The sequence below is a fragment of the Aulonocara stuartgranti genome (assembly GCF_965226115.1).
Source record: "Aulonocara stuartgranti genome assembly, chromosome: 22".
Lineage (NCBI taxonomy): Eukaryota > Metazoa > Chordata > Actinopteri > Cichliformes > Cichlidae > Aulonocara > Aulonocara stuartgranti.
The window spans coordinates 1,832,052-1,848,879 of NC_138957.1; the positions used below are offsets into that span (position 1 = coordinate 1,832,052).

The 16,828-nt window shown below is 40.0% G+C and overlaps 1 protein-coding gene across 1 annotated transcript in view; it reads left to right on the forward strand.

The window, feature by feature from the left end:
* The first annotated feature begins 2,466 nt into the window (after positions 1 to 2,466).
* LOC309698855 (retinoic acid receptor beta-like) overlaps positions 2,467 to 16,828 on the forward strand; it is a 117,211-nt gene continuing 102,849 nt past the window's right edge. Inside the window, exon 1 of the mRNA XM_082521588.1 lies at positions 2,467 to 2,630. Coding sequence (XP_082377714.1) covers positions 2,474 to 2,630 — 157 coding nt within the window. The 5' untranslated portion in view covers positions 2,467 to 2,473. The remainder of the gene's footprint in view (positions 2,631 to 16,828) is intronic.

Here is a 16,828-nt window from a genome sequence, read left to right on the forward strand (position 1 = left end):
AGGTGATTCCCACAGAGCTATCAGCTGAAACATTTGTCAAACCTCAATGTGGTATGGGATTTGTCCTTAAAGAAATGTAAGAAAACTGCGTAAGTAAAAGAAGTGTCTATAGCATATATATGTCTATAAACAGTATCTAAAAGTCATGTCCTTAGGAAATGGGGGTAAAATCCCAGCAAAGAGTCTCAATGGAAGAGAGAATTGAAATGAGGAGAAAAGGCTGAGCTATTTCTAACCACACACGTACTGGACTGCAACTTGTTTTAATCATTCATTAATCCAAAGTGGACATTTTGGGTTCAAATTATTGTTTATATGTACGGTTAGGGAAGAAGTACATCAGTGAGCGGTTTTAGCCATCTGTAAAATACACCTTAGGTGTCGTCATGGTTTTTTGGGGACCTTGTAAAGTTAAAGGTATTGGAACAGCTTCATTTTTCCAAATTACAGTGATCCCAACACTGCAAGTGCAGTAAAAGCATACTTGCATAGAAAAACATACACATGGGAACACGATCAGTCATGGATTGGCCTCGTGAAAGCCTGTACCTAGACATTATTGATGTAGTGCATCTTAACAAAGATTGGAACAAAAGGCAGCCAACTCAAAAAAAAAAAAAAAAAACCTATGAAATGCCCCTCATGAAGCCCAAAGAAGTACTTCTGTTCCTTTTTAGAAGACCTACCTGCAAACCTGAACGACCTTCAGGTACCATCTCAAGCTACCAGTAAGTGGTCACGATGGTTTTTGTTTCCTAACTGAAGTTTATCTCTCTTTGTGTTTGTGATCAGCAGCTGTTCCCTTAATGTTGTTTTGAGGATTTGTATACAAGATTTCCCCCTCATGCATATTCCTAAATGTGCGAGAGGGCAAATAATTTATGTTGATTGATTCTCTTATTCATATGATTTCATGTTTGAAAACAGATAAAGATTCATCTGCCTGGAAGATCAACAGTCAGATGAATCATGTTGTTGTCAATAACAGATCATAAGAAACTAATGCTGTGTGAAAATGCTATACAAAGAACACTTTAAATAAGGAAGATTCTCGAAATAATACATTTGTTCCCTCAGCATGTAAGCCTGTAGGCTTAAATGTGTTCTACTTAATTCATTTCTTGGAATGGCAGCTGCACTGTAGCCAAAATAAATAAGAGTATTTAGAAGAACTCTCAGTAAAGTGGTTCAAATTATTATGCTAAAGTTTCTTAATTTTTTTTTTTTTTGCTTTAATCTGCTATTTTAAAATTAAGTCAAAGCAACTTAAATCTGTATTCTGGGTCTTACTGAAACTCATGTTTTAGAATGCAGCCATTTAATTATTCAGATATTAAATGCTACCAACATTGTGTATATATGTTCAGTATATCAATATAACAACAAAGTCAGCAGTTTTCTAAAATGTTGCAAATCACAGGTCACAGTTTAGTTTATAAGCCCTTTATATCTTTTACTAATGCGCACAACTGTGAATATGCTTATCGTTGTCAGTGAAAAACATGGTTTTCATGTAAAACAAGAACGCTTACTATTAACAAAATAGAGTATTGTTTTTTAATTCAAAAATAAAAGATAAATAAAATGACGATAAAGTTCTTATCACTAATCAAATAAATAATATGACCTCACGACTGATCTCATGGTCCAACATTCACCAACAGTGAGCGTCGTGCGTAAAAAGCAATATGCCCATCACAGCCAGAGAGATGTGAGTGCTGATACTGTATAATGACTAATAACAATAATAACAATAACAATAATACAATTGATAATAATAACGACAATAAAAAAAACCTCGTTTCAAATTTTAGCTGCGTGGGTCTTCTTTCCCAACTGAAGAAAGTATTATTTTCCCTGCGTTTCTTCACTTCGCCTTGTTCCGCGCTGCGGAGCTGCAGTGATGTCAGCCTGCCTGGGTGATTTGAAGGTCAGCCGCCTCGGAAGGGTTCATACAGAGTTCACCGGCATATATTAAGCATTTCAATCTTTCACTCTCTGTGGCAAAACTAGTTGGAAATGAGTTGCGCGGGGGGGTGGATAACCCATTCGTCATCGCAGAAGAAACGTGAGCTTTTAAACGCCGTCCGTGGTTCTTTTTTATTATTATTATTATTACAAGAGACAAATTCTCCTGTTCGCGCGTGTTTTACCACCGCTCCCAATGCGAGACGGGGCGATTTCCAAAAAACAGGTCGGATTATTGTTATTATTATGGAGTCTTCGGAGGTTCGCGGCAGGGGGGAGAGTAGACTCGGTGCAAGAAATGAGGATTTAGAAAAAGCGGCGGAGCGTTTCGGACTGAAATAATTAGTGATTCCAGTGCGGGACGAAGGAGAAGAAGAGGAACGAAATCCGCCGTGCCAAGGAGAGGGGGAGGGAGGGGGAGAGGAGTTCGACGGAGTTGCTTGCGCTTATGTCGGCGATTTTTATCCATCACACACAAGAGTAGTTGAACGAAGAGCCTCTTATCATGTTTGACTGCATGGACATGCTCACCGTAAGTCCCGGACAGATGCTGGATTTCTACACCTCCAGCCCGTCCTCCTGCATGTTGCAAGAGAAGGCTCTGAAAGCATGCATCAGCGGACTGGCGCATAGAGAGTGGCAGCACCGCCGGAGCGCACACTGTAGGTCCAACTTCTCCACATTCTGTCGTATTCATGCTGTCGTTCTTGTGCTTATTGTTTCGCTTTGAGTCGCAGAGGTGAGCTTGAAATAATCATACAGGCGGAGTCCGGCATCTGTTCACAACAAGTTCTAATGAAAGGGCCTGCAGGTGGCAAGAGTGACAGTGGTAAACACGATGGAAACTGCTGGGTAATTATTTGAGAGTTTTACGCTGCCGCATAATTAAATCTTCCAAAAAAAAAAAGGTATTAAAGATTCAAAGGGAGACCATTTGTGGAGCATCTTTGGAGCAAAATCAAATGTTTAGATTATTAAAAACAAAGAAAAAGTCTCCGAGCGCCTCACGTGCTTCCCAGCAGAGCCGATCTACTGAATGAATGCTGATGGCTTCCAGCAGTTCAGTTCAGAGAGCAGCACCCTAGCTGGAGGAATGTAGACCGTAAACACGGGCGGTGTTTCCACACCTCCCTCCCCGGGCTGCACATGACAGGAGGGGGCGGCCTGGCAAACCGCGACTTACGTTCTCTGACACTAATGCAGATAAACGAGCGCGCGGACTTCATTGACTTTAGCGGCAGCTCGCTGCTGGAACACGAACTGACCAAAGCTAATGAATGATTTTGTGCTAGTTTTTATCCAGGAGACCAAGTGGACGCTTTAAGGGCACAGAGTGCTGCGTGTACTGTTGACATAAAGAATAAATGTAAGATTTAAACGTCCACAGTCAGGACTATATCGAGAATGAGCACTGTGTTAATTATTATTATTATATGAATTATGACTCGTTATTTGTGGATCTGTTTAGATTTTTGTTACAAAACTAGCCTGCATGTTACTGCACGACATTCGAAACAGCCGATATAATATCACACTCACAACTGAGCCTGTTGTCATGAGGCAGTTGTCAGTGTTTGTTTATGGCTGACGCCCTGTTGCTGCTCTCTGATTCATCTTAATTTGTTAACGACCTCCTCATGTGTCACTGCTCAAAGGCAAAACCCAGTGAGCAGAAAAGTTTCGGCTGAAGCCTTTAACCAGCAGCCGACTCCCACAGCGCTGTGCTGCGTGTCATTTACCTCAAATTTACATCTAGTTCTTATTTTCGTAATGACTGTATTTTCTGCTAACCTGTCAGAAACCTGTTCCTGGTGGTCAGGGCTCTTTAAATGATCAGCATGCCAAAACTCGATTGTCTTTAAGAGCTATGCTTTTTCTCCTAAAATTTATATCCAGTTGACATAAATTTGTGGTTATCTACAAATTATTGCTCTAAATAAAATAACAATAATAAAAAAACAGCGATCAGGCCGTTAAACCTGTTAAATATTTTCCCATTTAAAAATGTTTTCTATTACATTATGTGCTCAGTCAGAACTATGTAAACGTTTTAAATATGTATTTAAGATTAAATGAATTATTGTTTTTTATTTACAGGTATTCTGTATAGTTTTTCAATTATATGCTTTTTTATTTTTGTCCATTTATTTATTTAAGACACGAGCAAAACCAGAAAGCGATGATAGCATGGTGCTGTGAAAGGTTTACTCCAGCGGGTAAAGTGTCCGCATTAAGAATGTAAATGTAAAGACATTTCATTACTTGGAAAAATAATATTTCTTTTAAAAGGTAAATCTTAGTGTGTGTAGCAAGGAGCATTAGTCCCACGAGTTCTTGGATATGTCCATGTAAACTCGTCCTGTCAGCTTTGAACAAAAGGCCAACATGGACTGGATTTTATTCAGACTTCTGCCGTGTCCAAGTGTTTTTTCTTCCACTAAGTCCAAATGACTTTTTAAGCATTGGTCTATATTGATGCAGTTTTACATGATCTCTTAATTTGCAGTGAGCCTACTAATTAACAGATTGCGTAAATTTACTTTGTCTCACTGGCTTGCAGGGAGGATTTTCTCTGTCATCAGAGCAGAGGCCTGTTCCAGTGCATATTTATTTCTTTATTTCATGTATCTACTATTTCCTATTCAGTTGTTCCCTTTTTGTTTGAAACAACAGTTTTTGCACTTGATTTACTTCAAATAGAAAAGTGAATGTTTTTTGTTTGTTATATTTTGCATTTCATAATTTTTTATGGTTCCGTGATTGAGTGAATTCACTCTTATGTTCCTCATTGACGATGCAAAATGTCCTTAATCTTTTATATGAACCTTCAAAATGAACTCAGTACTTTAATTAATAAGTTAATTAAGTAAATTAAATTAAGAATCGATTGATGAAAATAGTGTAGCTTGTGAATATTTTAATATCTGTAGGGCATGTAAAACTGCTGTTGGTGACTGGGCAATGTTTCTTTTATCAATAATTCTATTCTTGATAAAAGTTTGCAGATTAATTTTTAAAGTAAGGTAGAAATAAGGAAATGACTGGGAAAGCCTCCCCTGCCCCCATTTTTTTAAATATGCCATTATTTTTGTGCAATCTCTCAATGTCAGATCTCAGTGAACTTGAAATAGCCGCAATGCTAAAAATGAGGAACTCATGAGTAACACTTTGGCCTGTGAAGCCCAGTGTGCAGGTGACAGGAGGCCTTCTAACTAACACATCCCAGTAAGCTACTGTTTAAATAAGACCTTGATTTGAAGAAGCATGTCTTGTGTTCACTGAAACATCGGTTTTATAGTTTGTTTTTCCAGGAAAATGCAAACCTCCTGAGTATTAATTAGCTGCAATGACAACAAAGCAACCATTAATGCATTTCCTCGTTCAGTTCAGATGTTAATTAAGAGTGAAAGAAACTCTTACACTGATGAAATGGACTATCGAATGGCTACACATGATGTCAATAATCTGGAAACAAGCAGCTGAAATGTTATCATGAAAAGACAAAGCCAAAGAGACAGCCTGGTATGGATTGTAGATCTGACACATGCTATGAAATAATGAGTCTTTTGTCTTTAAGCCTTAGCATCTCTGATATGGACATGAAAGGCCACGACTTGCCACCAAACTAATTGACTGTGTGAAATGACAGGTGAACGGGGGGAAATAAAACGCTGTGTACAACAGTGAAATGATTAGGGTGGCATTAAGGCTGCCCTGGGCTCTGCTGACACTGTGTGTTGATGAAAATACCTGCCTTTAAATAAATATCATATATTAGCGAGCTCATAAATGATCATAGCTGCTGATACATGCAACTTTTAGATTTCATATTATAAAGAATGACTCATTTTCACACTTTCTATAGCTGATGTTGTAGTGGTAATTAAAAAATCCTAGATGTTATTACTTTTAAAAAAGGTTTATGATGTTGAAAATTAGATTTTTTTCACAGAATTTTTTTTTAAAATAGCCTGCCCTGAGCTTCATGTCATCTTTAAATGTATAAAATGGACAGTTTTGTTTAAAACTGCAATAAAAAATAAAGAAATAGGATAAAACAACAGAGCGAACAACGGGAAACCTCAGTACAAACCAATAGATAATAATTTTATCGACTATGTTAAAAAATATGAGGAATTTTTTGTTGTGTCTTTTGCAGTCTTATTAGAGTTTTAGAGGAGTTTTCCCTGATTTGTCATTAATTACTTGACTATACATTAGAATTTCTCCTTCTGAAAGTATATTTGCAGAAGTGGAAAATATACATGTTTTAGGCTACTACAAAACACTATATATGGACCTCTCCCATCCCAACAATGGCCTCTTCTCAATGTTGAGGTCTGGCAAATGCTTCCACTCTCTTAAGGCCAAAACAGAGAGAATGAGGACGAGCTTCTTCCCTCAGGCTATTCGGGTCTTGACCCAGGGATACTCTGAACTGTCATGCATCATGTCACTGCACACACACTGTTTATTTGCACACTTCTTATAATTTCTTTCTTAAATATTTTATTTGCATATTCTATTTTTCATCTTATAATTTAGCTTAGTTCTTAGGTTAAATTCCTAATTTATTCTTCAAATCTGTTAGACCTTTTTTTTACTGTAAACTTTTAAAATGTAAATTTTGTAAATTTCTTTACTGTAGTTTAATGGTCGGATATTGTACAGCAATAATGTTTCACTACATGTTGTACTGTGTACGACAGAATTTGAATGTACAAACCTGAAAAATACATTAAAATACATTATTGAAAATATACTGAAAGTTTTTCAGTCTGCTCTTAACACACCGTCACAGACCTTCTTATTAGGGTCCCAGTGATAGTTTCATAATTTTTCACAGTTGTGTGTTTATGTGATTTTTCATGATTTTTGATTTCCAAAAAAATAAACGTTGATTTTCTAATATAATCATACAGTTTTCTGAAGCTGACGGGCAAACAGTGAAATGTTTGGTTGTAAAGTAAAACAATTATTCTTTTATCAGAACGATTGCTGAATAACAATAACACACACACACACACACACACACACGCACACACACACACACACACACACACACACACACACACACACACTTCTGAGATATAGTAGCGGATATAAATCAGTTGAAGCTTGAATGAAATTAAGAACAGAACAAACATTTTCACTCTTTATCTTTTCTGTTTTTTCATTATTTTGCATTTGGCTAGGGTCAGTGACCCTACGAGCAGCGCGAGGCAATAAATGAACCCTGCAGAGGTTCCACAGGTAGTCCAACGTGTCCAGGATGGCACATTAAGGCCACCTGTGTATGTGTCTTTAACTAAACAATCAGAAACAGACTCTATGAGGGTGGTCTGGTGGTCCTAACTCCTGTAGTGGGCTTTGTGCTCACTGCCTGGCACCATAGCCCAATTGGAATTTGCCATAGGATACCAAAACTGGGAGGTGTGAGACACAGACCTGTACAGGCTAGACCAGGGATGCCCAATCCCAGTCCTCGAGAGCTACCATCCTGCAGCTTAGATGCATCCTTGTTCCGTCACACCTGAATCAAATGAATGGCTTGTTATCAGGCCTTTGCCAAACTTGATGGCACGCTGAAGAGGTAATCCAATCATTTGATTCAGCTGTGTTGGAGTAGGGATGCATCTAAAAGCTGCAGGACTCTTGAGGACTGGGATTGGGCACCCCTGGGCTGCACAATGGCACCCTGACTGCCTTTAGGTACTGGGGTGAAATCCTTGGCTCTGCGGTCATATCCTACGCTTCCAAAATGGGTCCTGAAGTCTTCCTGATTCAAGACGATGCCTCATGTGGGGAGAGTATGCAGGCAGTTCCTGGAGGATGAAGGAACTGATACCACTGACCTGCCCCCACACTGACCTGACCTAAATCTGATAGAACAGATCAGAACATTATTTTTCCGTCCATTTGATGCTGCCAGGTTACACCTCAGATTGTCCAGGAGCTCAGAAATGCCCTGGTCCAGATCTGGGAAGAGATCCCCATTATCCGTCATCTCATTAGGAGCCCATGTTGTTGGGCAGACATACAAGCATGTGGGGGCCATACAAACTACTAAGTAAGAGTGGACAGAAGAGTGCAGAATGGACTAGTCTCTCACATCAGTTTTTGCCTTTGACTTTTGGTCTTTTGAATTCAGCACTCGAGGTTGATTTTTACTTCCATCAAAAGATGTGGCATTCTTTTGTTCCTAACACATTACTATGTAATGGTATCGATACCATGCTCATATTAGCACAGACATCCAGCATAATCTTTTCCCATTGAGATCTGATGTTTTAACCCCCCCCCCCCCCCCCCCACACACACACACACACATATATGTGTGAGTAAAATATGCAATATATTCCCTCATGCTACCAGTACTGACCAGAACTGACATCCATCCATCCTCTTCCACTTAACGTTGTCAGGGTTGCAGGAGGGCTGGAGCCAATCCCAGCTATCATAGGGCGAGAGGCAGGGTACACCCTGGACAGGTCAACCAGTACTGACACTGACCCCTTAAATTAGCTTAAATGCTTTGAGTATTTTAAGCTCTTCTTAACCTTGCTCCCTCTGGCACACATTGTAAGGCCATGCAAAGCTGCTTCTAATGTGGTGCACACTTTGTGAAAACCTGAACAAAAACACACTCCCATACAGAGGAGTGTCAGTATTAAGAGTGAGCTTCCTTTCCACAGCCACTCAGGTTATGCCTACGTCTCCACATCAAGATCACCACAGCTTAACACAAACCAAATACAGAAACATCTCTTTGTCAGGTTTAATTAAATCCTGTGATTTATGATAGTACCACTCAATTGATTTTTACTTAGGACATACATTTTTAGCGCACCTTCCCTTCTGCAGCATAAAAGCAGCTTTGTCCTCCAAAGCTTCATTGCTGTTTGTAGCGACAGGCTTTGCTTCATATTCTTTGCCATGTGTCTGTTTTGTGGACCGTGTGGACAGAGTTTCACAGGCTACTTGTTTTCCATCCTAGAGAATTGGATATAAGGATGCAGAGAGCACAGAACGAATCTCCAGATTAAAACCTAAAAACCTTTGTGTATGGAATTGACATGCTCTCCCTGTAAATAGGTTTCCGTCCACAGTCCAAAGATAATCATGGTTAGGTGTGGTCATTCTAAACTGGCTGTAGTGTGCTGTGAAAATGAAAACACTGGAGAAAAAAATGGTTTCCTAAAAAAATAAAATGTAGCATTAAGGGTGAAATCTTTCATAAAATAAAGGATGTGCAAAGATTCTTTGAATGGCAGAGATGTAGCACAGAGCCATGGCTCAACGTCTCACAGTGAAGCCATTTATAATTCTTAACTTGTTTGATCTGCTGCTCACAACAAACAAACACAAGCAGAATTTGTAGACTTTTAACTGTATTTTCATAAACTTTACAGCTTTTCCTACTGATAAAAACCTCCCTTATGGCCGTTCATTAAACAATAAATATATGACAGAAAAGTTTCTTTTTTCACCTTCTGCTATAGAAATTTTAGTTTTTTCTTTTCAGTTTTTCTTTCTTTGTCACAGCAGCTTTTTCTTCATCATGTAGAAAAATAGTTTAATATATTAATATTAATATTATATAATTATATATTATGTATAAATGTATGTAAATATCCTTTACAGTGACACAAAGGGGAGTGTCACTGCTCCGGCCCACTAATATCAAAGTGTGCTGCATGTGGCCCGCCGTGTAAAATGAGTTTGACAACCCTGCCTTAAACTGTGGCAGCGTCAGCTCCAGTGGAGCTATTGTGTTATCAGTCTTTTTGTTGAAAAACTGGGGGCTGCTGGGTTTAATGTTGTCAAACTTATTATTCACACACTGTTGTGGTGCAGGTCTATTTTTAGTCACGAATGTGGGTTAAACGCTCCCGCTTACATGGTGACGACGGTGCACTATGGCACTGTGCGATAAAAAAAAGCATTGAAGCAAAAAAATGTGAAGATTTTTTATAATTCTTTTTCAAATTACTTGGTGAATGGTTGCAGCCCTATTCTGAATTATTTTAATTTCTTTAAGGGGGAGGTATATGGTGTCAGTTCTCCATTCCAAGAGAGAAGAACTTCTCAGTCAGCATGTTCTCTTACTGGCTGGTTGTAAAAGGCAGTGTGTGTTCATATCAGCATTCTCTGGTGTCACTAACCACAGTTCTCATAGATAGCCAATCACAGTCCCTCCCCTTATTCATCTCGCAGACTCCAGCAGGGAGCCTGTGCTTTTTTACCCAACCGGCAGGTTCAGCCAGAGGGTAAGGGTTGAGGAGTCGCTCATTTTTCTCTCCCTGTTCGTAAGCCACACTAGCTGTGCCCACTTGTCTGTCAATGGCCTTTATTTCTCTGAGCTTTCTGTATATGTTAACATGCAGAGAAGCCGACTCAAAGTTTAATCACGCAGAAAATGGAAAAAGGCTCCCCCGCAACTGATGCCCATGTAGCTAACTGATGACCACACCTCCACACATACATGTAATGAGGGGTGTAATGCATCTATGTTTATACGTCCCATCTGTCTGCAGGTGGTCACACTGCCTCTTAGAAGCAGCCATGAGTTTCAAATAGGTAGCAGGGCTAAATTGTTGTGGCTGCCTCTCTTCAGTGTGTAATCGCCCAGCCATCACAAATGCACCAAAGTATTTTTCCTCTAGATGTATGTTGAAGTGTGCTGTACCGCCTGGTGAAGGCTAAGGCACATTAATTCTGTGCTTCAGTAGCCCTCACCTGATGCGAACACCTTGTTTCAGTTATTAAGTGTTTGATACAGAATATTACACTGTGGTTATTATATAGGGAACTGTTCTTGTGTAGAATGCTGCTTCCATATTTTAAGTCACAACAACAGACTGAACTATGTAAGAGTAAAACGTTATAATTCAATACAATGTGCTGAAAAAGTAAAATTACTTAAACATTTATTACTTGATGTATGTATAACATACATAATCTATCTAAGTAGGCGGTAGGTGAAGTGTCTTGCCCAAGGACACAAGAGAGTCCGAGCCGGGGCTCGAACCAGCAACCTTCCGGTTACAAGGCGAACTGCCAACTCTTTGAGCCATGACCGCCTTATGTTATGCTAACTTAGCTGTGTAGCTAGCGATCAAGTAGCACATCATTATATACCAGGTAGTCCAACTTCAGTAACCCTACAAACGTCACTGCTGTTTAGTTTTCTGTCCTCATTTATGTTGGAAGTGACAGCAGAGCTGTACGTTTGAATTTTTTCTCTCAGGGCTTTCTGTTGCTCTGCCTCCCGTCTTTGGAACTCCCTTCCTCCTGAGATAAGAAACATCACTTCCTTCCCTCTTTTTAAGACTCAAAACTCACCTATTCACAATAGCCTATTTCACGGAAACTTTTCCATCCTGCTACTTTAATTTATTTTATTTATTTGCTCAATGTTTTATCCTTTTTTTTGTAAATTGTTATGTTTGTTGTTGTGATCGCTTGTGTACAGTGTCCTTGAGTGTTTTGAAAGGCGCTTTCTTAAATAAAATGTATTATTATTGTTATTATTATTATTATCATTATCATTATTATTATTATTAATCACTGCAGCAAACCCTCCTGGCACCGGGTTGCAAGTTCTTCTCACCTCGGCTTCTCTTTACAATATTTCAGCCTACATTCCTACTACCAGGTATCCAACTATATCTCCTCCTAACCCAGTTCTTTTTCCTCCTTCCGTCAGAGCAGCTCCAAGCAGCACATGGCCAAGTTTTTTAGCCCAGGACCCCTCTTTTCAAACTAATATTGCTCAGTTTTCGCTGGCCTCTTCACCTCCCTCTGCAATTCCTCTTCCCAGCCCACCAGCTCCAAAACCTTCCCCAGTATCTGCTCACCTTCGCCAACAAATCGTTGCTGGTAAATATATAGATCTAGCTGACCTCATTCTACTACCACTCAACCAGCCCACTCCACCCAGGTTGATCGACAGCCACGACGGTCCCATCATCATGTGCGGCCCCATCTCGGGCAAAGGAGCTCACTGCGCTTGAGTTTGCTTTCGCCTTTTCACTATACAGAGGTGTTCTCTGCACCGCTTTCCCCTTCCAAACACAAGAGCTCGATACGTACTTGACTATAATACTTGATCTCACCCTATGATTCGGCGGCACCGGCTTTAACTAGTACCACATCCAGTTCGCTTCTCATGCAGCAGTTTGCTTACAACAGTTTGATCAGGACACATTCAGGGGCAGTCTCAACCAGGAACTCTGGTCGCATCTTTGCTGCCCGTTTTTGTCTTTCCTGCAAGATATGCGGTGCTCCTGTATCATCCTGTATCGTTTGAGCCCAAAATAATTCACAGCCCATAAGCCGCACATCCGCTCTTAACTGCTTGGCCCCAACATGTACACCAGAAATTTCAAAACACACAGAATCCATTCCTAGCATGCCTTTGCCACAAGGTACAGATAGGAAGGGCAGACCCGTCATGCATCCAGGAGGCCGCACCATTTGCAATAATTTCAACGATTCTGGTTGCCTCAGGTGTTAGTGCCGCTATCTCCACTCCTGCTCCTGTTACAACGGCGGCAATTCCCGCTCAGCATGCCCCCCAAGCAATGACTAGCTTTACCCGTTTCGACACGCATTCAGAATCCAAGATCAAAAGAAGCCTTAAAAAATCACCCTAACCCAGACTTTGTCAACTTTTTATTCAAAGGTTTTTCAGAAGGTTTCCACCCAGGCATTGTCACCCAGCCATCAGTTTCTTGTACCTGTAGAAACCTCCAGTTGACAGCCAAAGAAGTTAGGGAGGGTTTCATGATTGGACCCTTTTCTAAACCGCCTTTTCCCCTCTTTTGCATCAGCCCACTTGACATCACAACAGAAATTATTCAGGCAAAAAGCGCAAAATCGTTGAGTTATCTGTGCTTCATGGTAGTCATATTGCGTGCATAAATAGCCTTGTTCCCAGCGATGATTATTCTCTTAAATACTCTACAGTGAACCATGCCATTTCCCTTGTTAAGATCGCTGGCAGAGGTGCATGGCTTTTAAAATGCCTGCCAATTCACCCTGACTTCAGGTGCCTGTTCGGAGTCAAGTGGAGGGATGTCTATTATTTCGCCGTCAGGCTAACCTTTGGTTGCAAAAGCAGCCCCAAGCTGTTTGACTCACTCTCTGAAGCTCTATGTTAGTTCCTTTTCTACAACCATAAGCTGCCATTTTTAGTTCATCTTCTTGACAATTTCCTAGTCATATCCCCTTCCATGTCACCGCCAGCTCATGAGTCTTCTCCGAACTTGGCGTTCCAATTTCAGAAAAAAAGAGGGCCTATTGAAAAACTCTTGAAAACTCTTGAAAATCACTTTTGTCCTTCAAAACTTTCTCCTCGTTGCCACATGTTCCAAACGACAGCTAGCCTCCCTTACTTAAACTTTGCACTATGGATAATTCCTCAAGACCGCTCTTTTATCTCTCACTTGCTTTCACTTGCAGCATCTAAACCATCACTCCGCAGCACTATCACGCTAGAAAACTCTTCCAAAGCCAAACTGCGACTCTGGCAACTTCTCCTTGCTAACTGGACTGGCATTTCTTTCTTTTATGACATTCAGCTTTACACAGATGCTGCCCCTTCTGCCAGCTTTGGGGGTTATTATGGCAGAAGATGGTTCACTTCAGCATGGCCTCCTGAGTTCTGCCACTATATCCAGGAATGGTTCCTGCCTTCCTCAGCTGTTTTCGAAATCTACCCAGTGGTCATCTCGGCCTTACTGTGGGGCCACAAATGGTCAAAAAGATCCATCCTCATTCACTCAGACAACCTCACTGTAGCTCACATAATCAACAAAGGCCAAAGCAATTCCCCTTCCATCATGCCCCTCATGCATCTGCTCATGCATGGCTGTCAGCTCTGACACTAGTTCTCCATTTTCAGCCACAAAATGCGTGATCTAAACTAGAGATGGCACGATACCACTTTTTTATGTCCGATACCGATACCGATATCATAAATTTGGATATCTGCCGATACCGATATGAATCCGATATAGTGTTTTTTAATCAACAAAACTGTTTTTTAAAATATCTTGCTGCATTTTGCAAGTCTGCAAGTTCATACTCAAGTTTAAAACAACAACAACTACACTAAAGCTATTCTGTTATACCTGTATACAAAAAAAATATTTCATAGTTCAGCAATACTGATCAATCTAATAAACTTAGACCTACACCATTCTCCCTATTCTGGTATTTTAAAGAGTACTTAGCGTAAATATTAAGCAACCTAACTAATAGGGTTCCAACTCCCAGCAACAACAAAAATAAATGAATAAAAAATAGGGAACCACCCCTCACGCTCCACCTCATGATGCTTAATCGACGTAACCAACCTTAATTTGATGCAGTGTGAAAAAAAATGCACAGAAATCAATTATTTTTCAAGAAATATTAAATAGATTCAACATCTTTCTTCAACAAAATTGCAGACTGCACAGATGGTACCTTCCCAAAGGAAAAAGTACTATAGCTTACTAGGGTATATATATTAGACTTAATAGTCACTATATACAGTAATTGACTTCTATTCATTTTACATCAAATTAAAACTTTGGGTGTCAGATAATTATTTATTAAAAGCGAGACATTTTAAATGAGAATAAGAAAGAAAAGTATGTCTTTGTGACCCCTTTTCCCAGTTAATGCCCTATCGGCCCCCCTGGCTAAACTTTGCTAGATCCGCCCCTGCACAGTTACCAGCGTCAGCTATGTAGAAAAAGATCCTGGTGTAGAAAGAAATATTAAATAAATTCTAACAACAGCTGATCAAGCTTAAACGTGCTGCTGTTGTTCAGCCGCTGGTTTCCTCTTTCTGGTGCAAAGTGGGCCAAAAACAAACAAGAGAGACTCGCTACAGAAAAGCCGATCAGCTGATCATTTAAGCAGTTTCATGATTGAAGTAGCAGCCGGAGAGCGAGAGGCAGTCGCTCGTTAAGCTTAACGCAGGAATGCTTTACAAACATTCAGAGATGGACTTACACACTTGCTTTACTTCTCTCGGGATAACTTTGTCGGAGATGAAATGCCGGGTTGCTAGCGAAGCTCCAAATGCTATCCAGACCACCGACAGGTCCCGCATGCCACAGCCGCTCTATCACGTGATGCATACTGCTCCGACGTGCTAACGTTCTGAGGTGAGTTACGGCGTGTTGCAAGTTTTGTGAGGTGCTTTCGTGATATTTAATGGATCGGATTACATTTTTTATTTTTCTCCGATATCCGATCCAGTAATTTAGGTCAGTATCGGACCGATACCGATACGTAATATCGGATCGGTCCATCTCTAATCTAAACCCTAGCATCGCAGAGCTCATCGACCTCTCCCAAGAAGCTATAATCAATAGTCTTGCCGCAAGCAACTTGGAACATGTTCCGTTTCTTCCACAATAACTTCAATCTTCCCTTCCCGTTATTTGACATTGCAATCACGTCTAGGTTTGTATCTTTTGCATTCCGATTTCTGGGCGGCATCAATTTCTTTGCCAAAACACTCACAGGTTCGCCTTGCTTGACCATTTCATCGCCTCAGCTATCGCTACTCATCCAAGGTCTCAAACGGCAGACACCCTCTGCAACCCCACGGGTGCAACTCAATTCAATTACACTATAAAAATGCAGTCGAATTGAACATATGAGTCTTATAAGTTACAAATGAAATGAAATTCTCAGCTGTTGGTAACAATCTATCCAATCCACAGATGCAATGAAATCAAAACATGGATGTCCATGGGTTAAGTTATGAGAAATGACATAGGGAAATAGTCTTTAACATGCTTACTGAAATATATTTAATACTTTGTGTTGGTGGGGACAGCTTCAAGATACGTGAAGAAACTTTGCATGCATCAGGTGTGGTTGTGGCCCAATTTTCAACTGTTCTGATAATTCTTTATACTCCTCTGTCTAAAATCTTGCAGGGGGCATCTAATTGTGGTTTATGGTGAAATGATGATCTTTCCACTTCCAGATTATGGCCCCAACAGTGCTCACAGGAGCCAGTGGCATCAGTAGTTTTTGCAATAATAAGGTTATGAAGGTCTTGAGAGAGCTCATTGTTTTTACCCATCATGAGATGTTTCTTGTGTGACATGTTGGTAATGACACGTTTTTATTGGCCATCAGTTGGGACTGAACCAGCTGATATTAATTTGCATGACTGCTTTCTAATTACTGATAGATTTCTGCTGGTGTCATGACTGTCCATGCCTTTTTGCACCTTGCCTTCTTCATGTGTTCAATAGTTTTCCCCTGTTTTATTTCTTATTAATACACAAAACTTATGGACATCTATGGTTAGATTTCTGTGCATGTGCGATTTGGATTTTTTGTTACCGAAATCTGGTAATAATGTCAATAGCACCTGTTATGGGCTGGTGATTTGTTACACAAGACATACACATTGTGCTGAACAGACAACATTATTACAATTTATTCTGTCTGATATTCTCATATCATGTAAGTACAAGTATCTAGAGATTTGGACAAAATAGACCACCTGAAAATCAGCAAAAAAATTGTTCAGCGTAGTATGACTAGTTATAACTTGTATAGACATGCTGCCACACAGTAGAATGATGTATGTAAGACAACTGCATTAATGCATTATTCCAAGTATCTATATGTATTATCTGTGGTTTGGTTATATGAGCGAATTTTGCAAAAAAATGGAGATAGAAAGTTCAAAATTCTTCCTTAAATAATTTCCAACCCAGGCTGGTCTTTAACTCATACTGTAAATATATAAGAGCATGCACAAGTGTCTGTTTTCTTGATCCTCCTTTATCAAGTGGCTTTGTGTGTCAGACCACTGGCTCATCTCCAGCAGATTGTC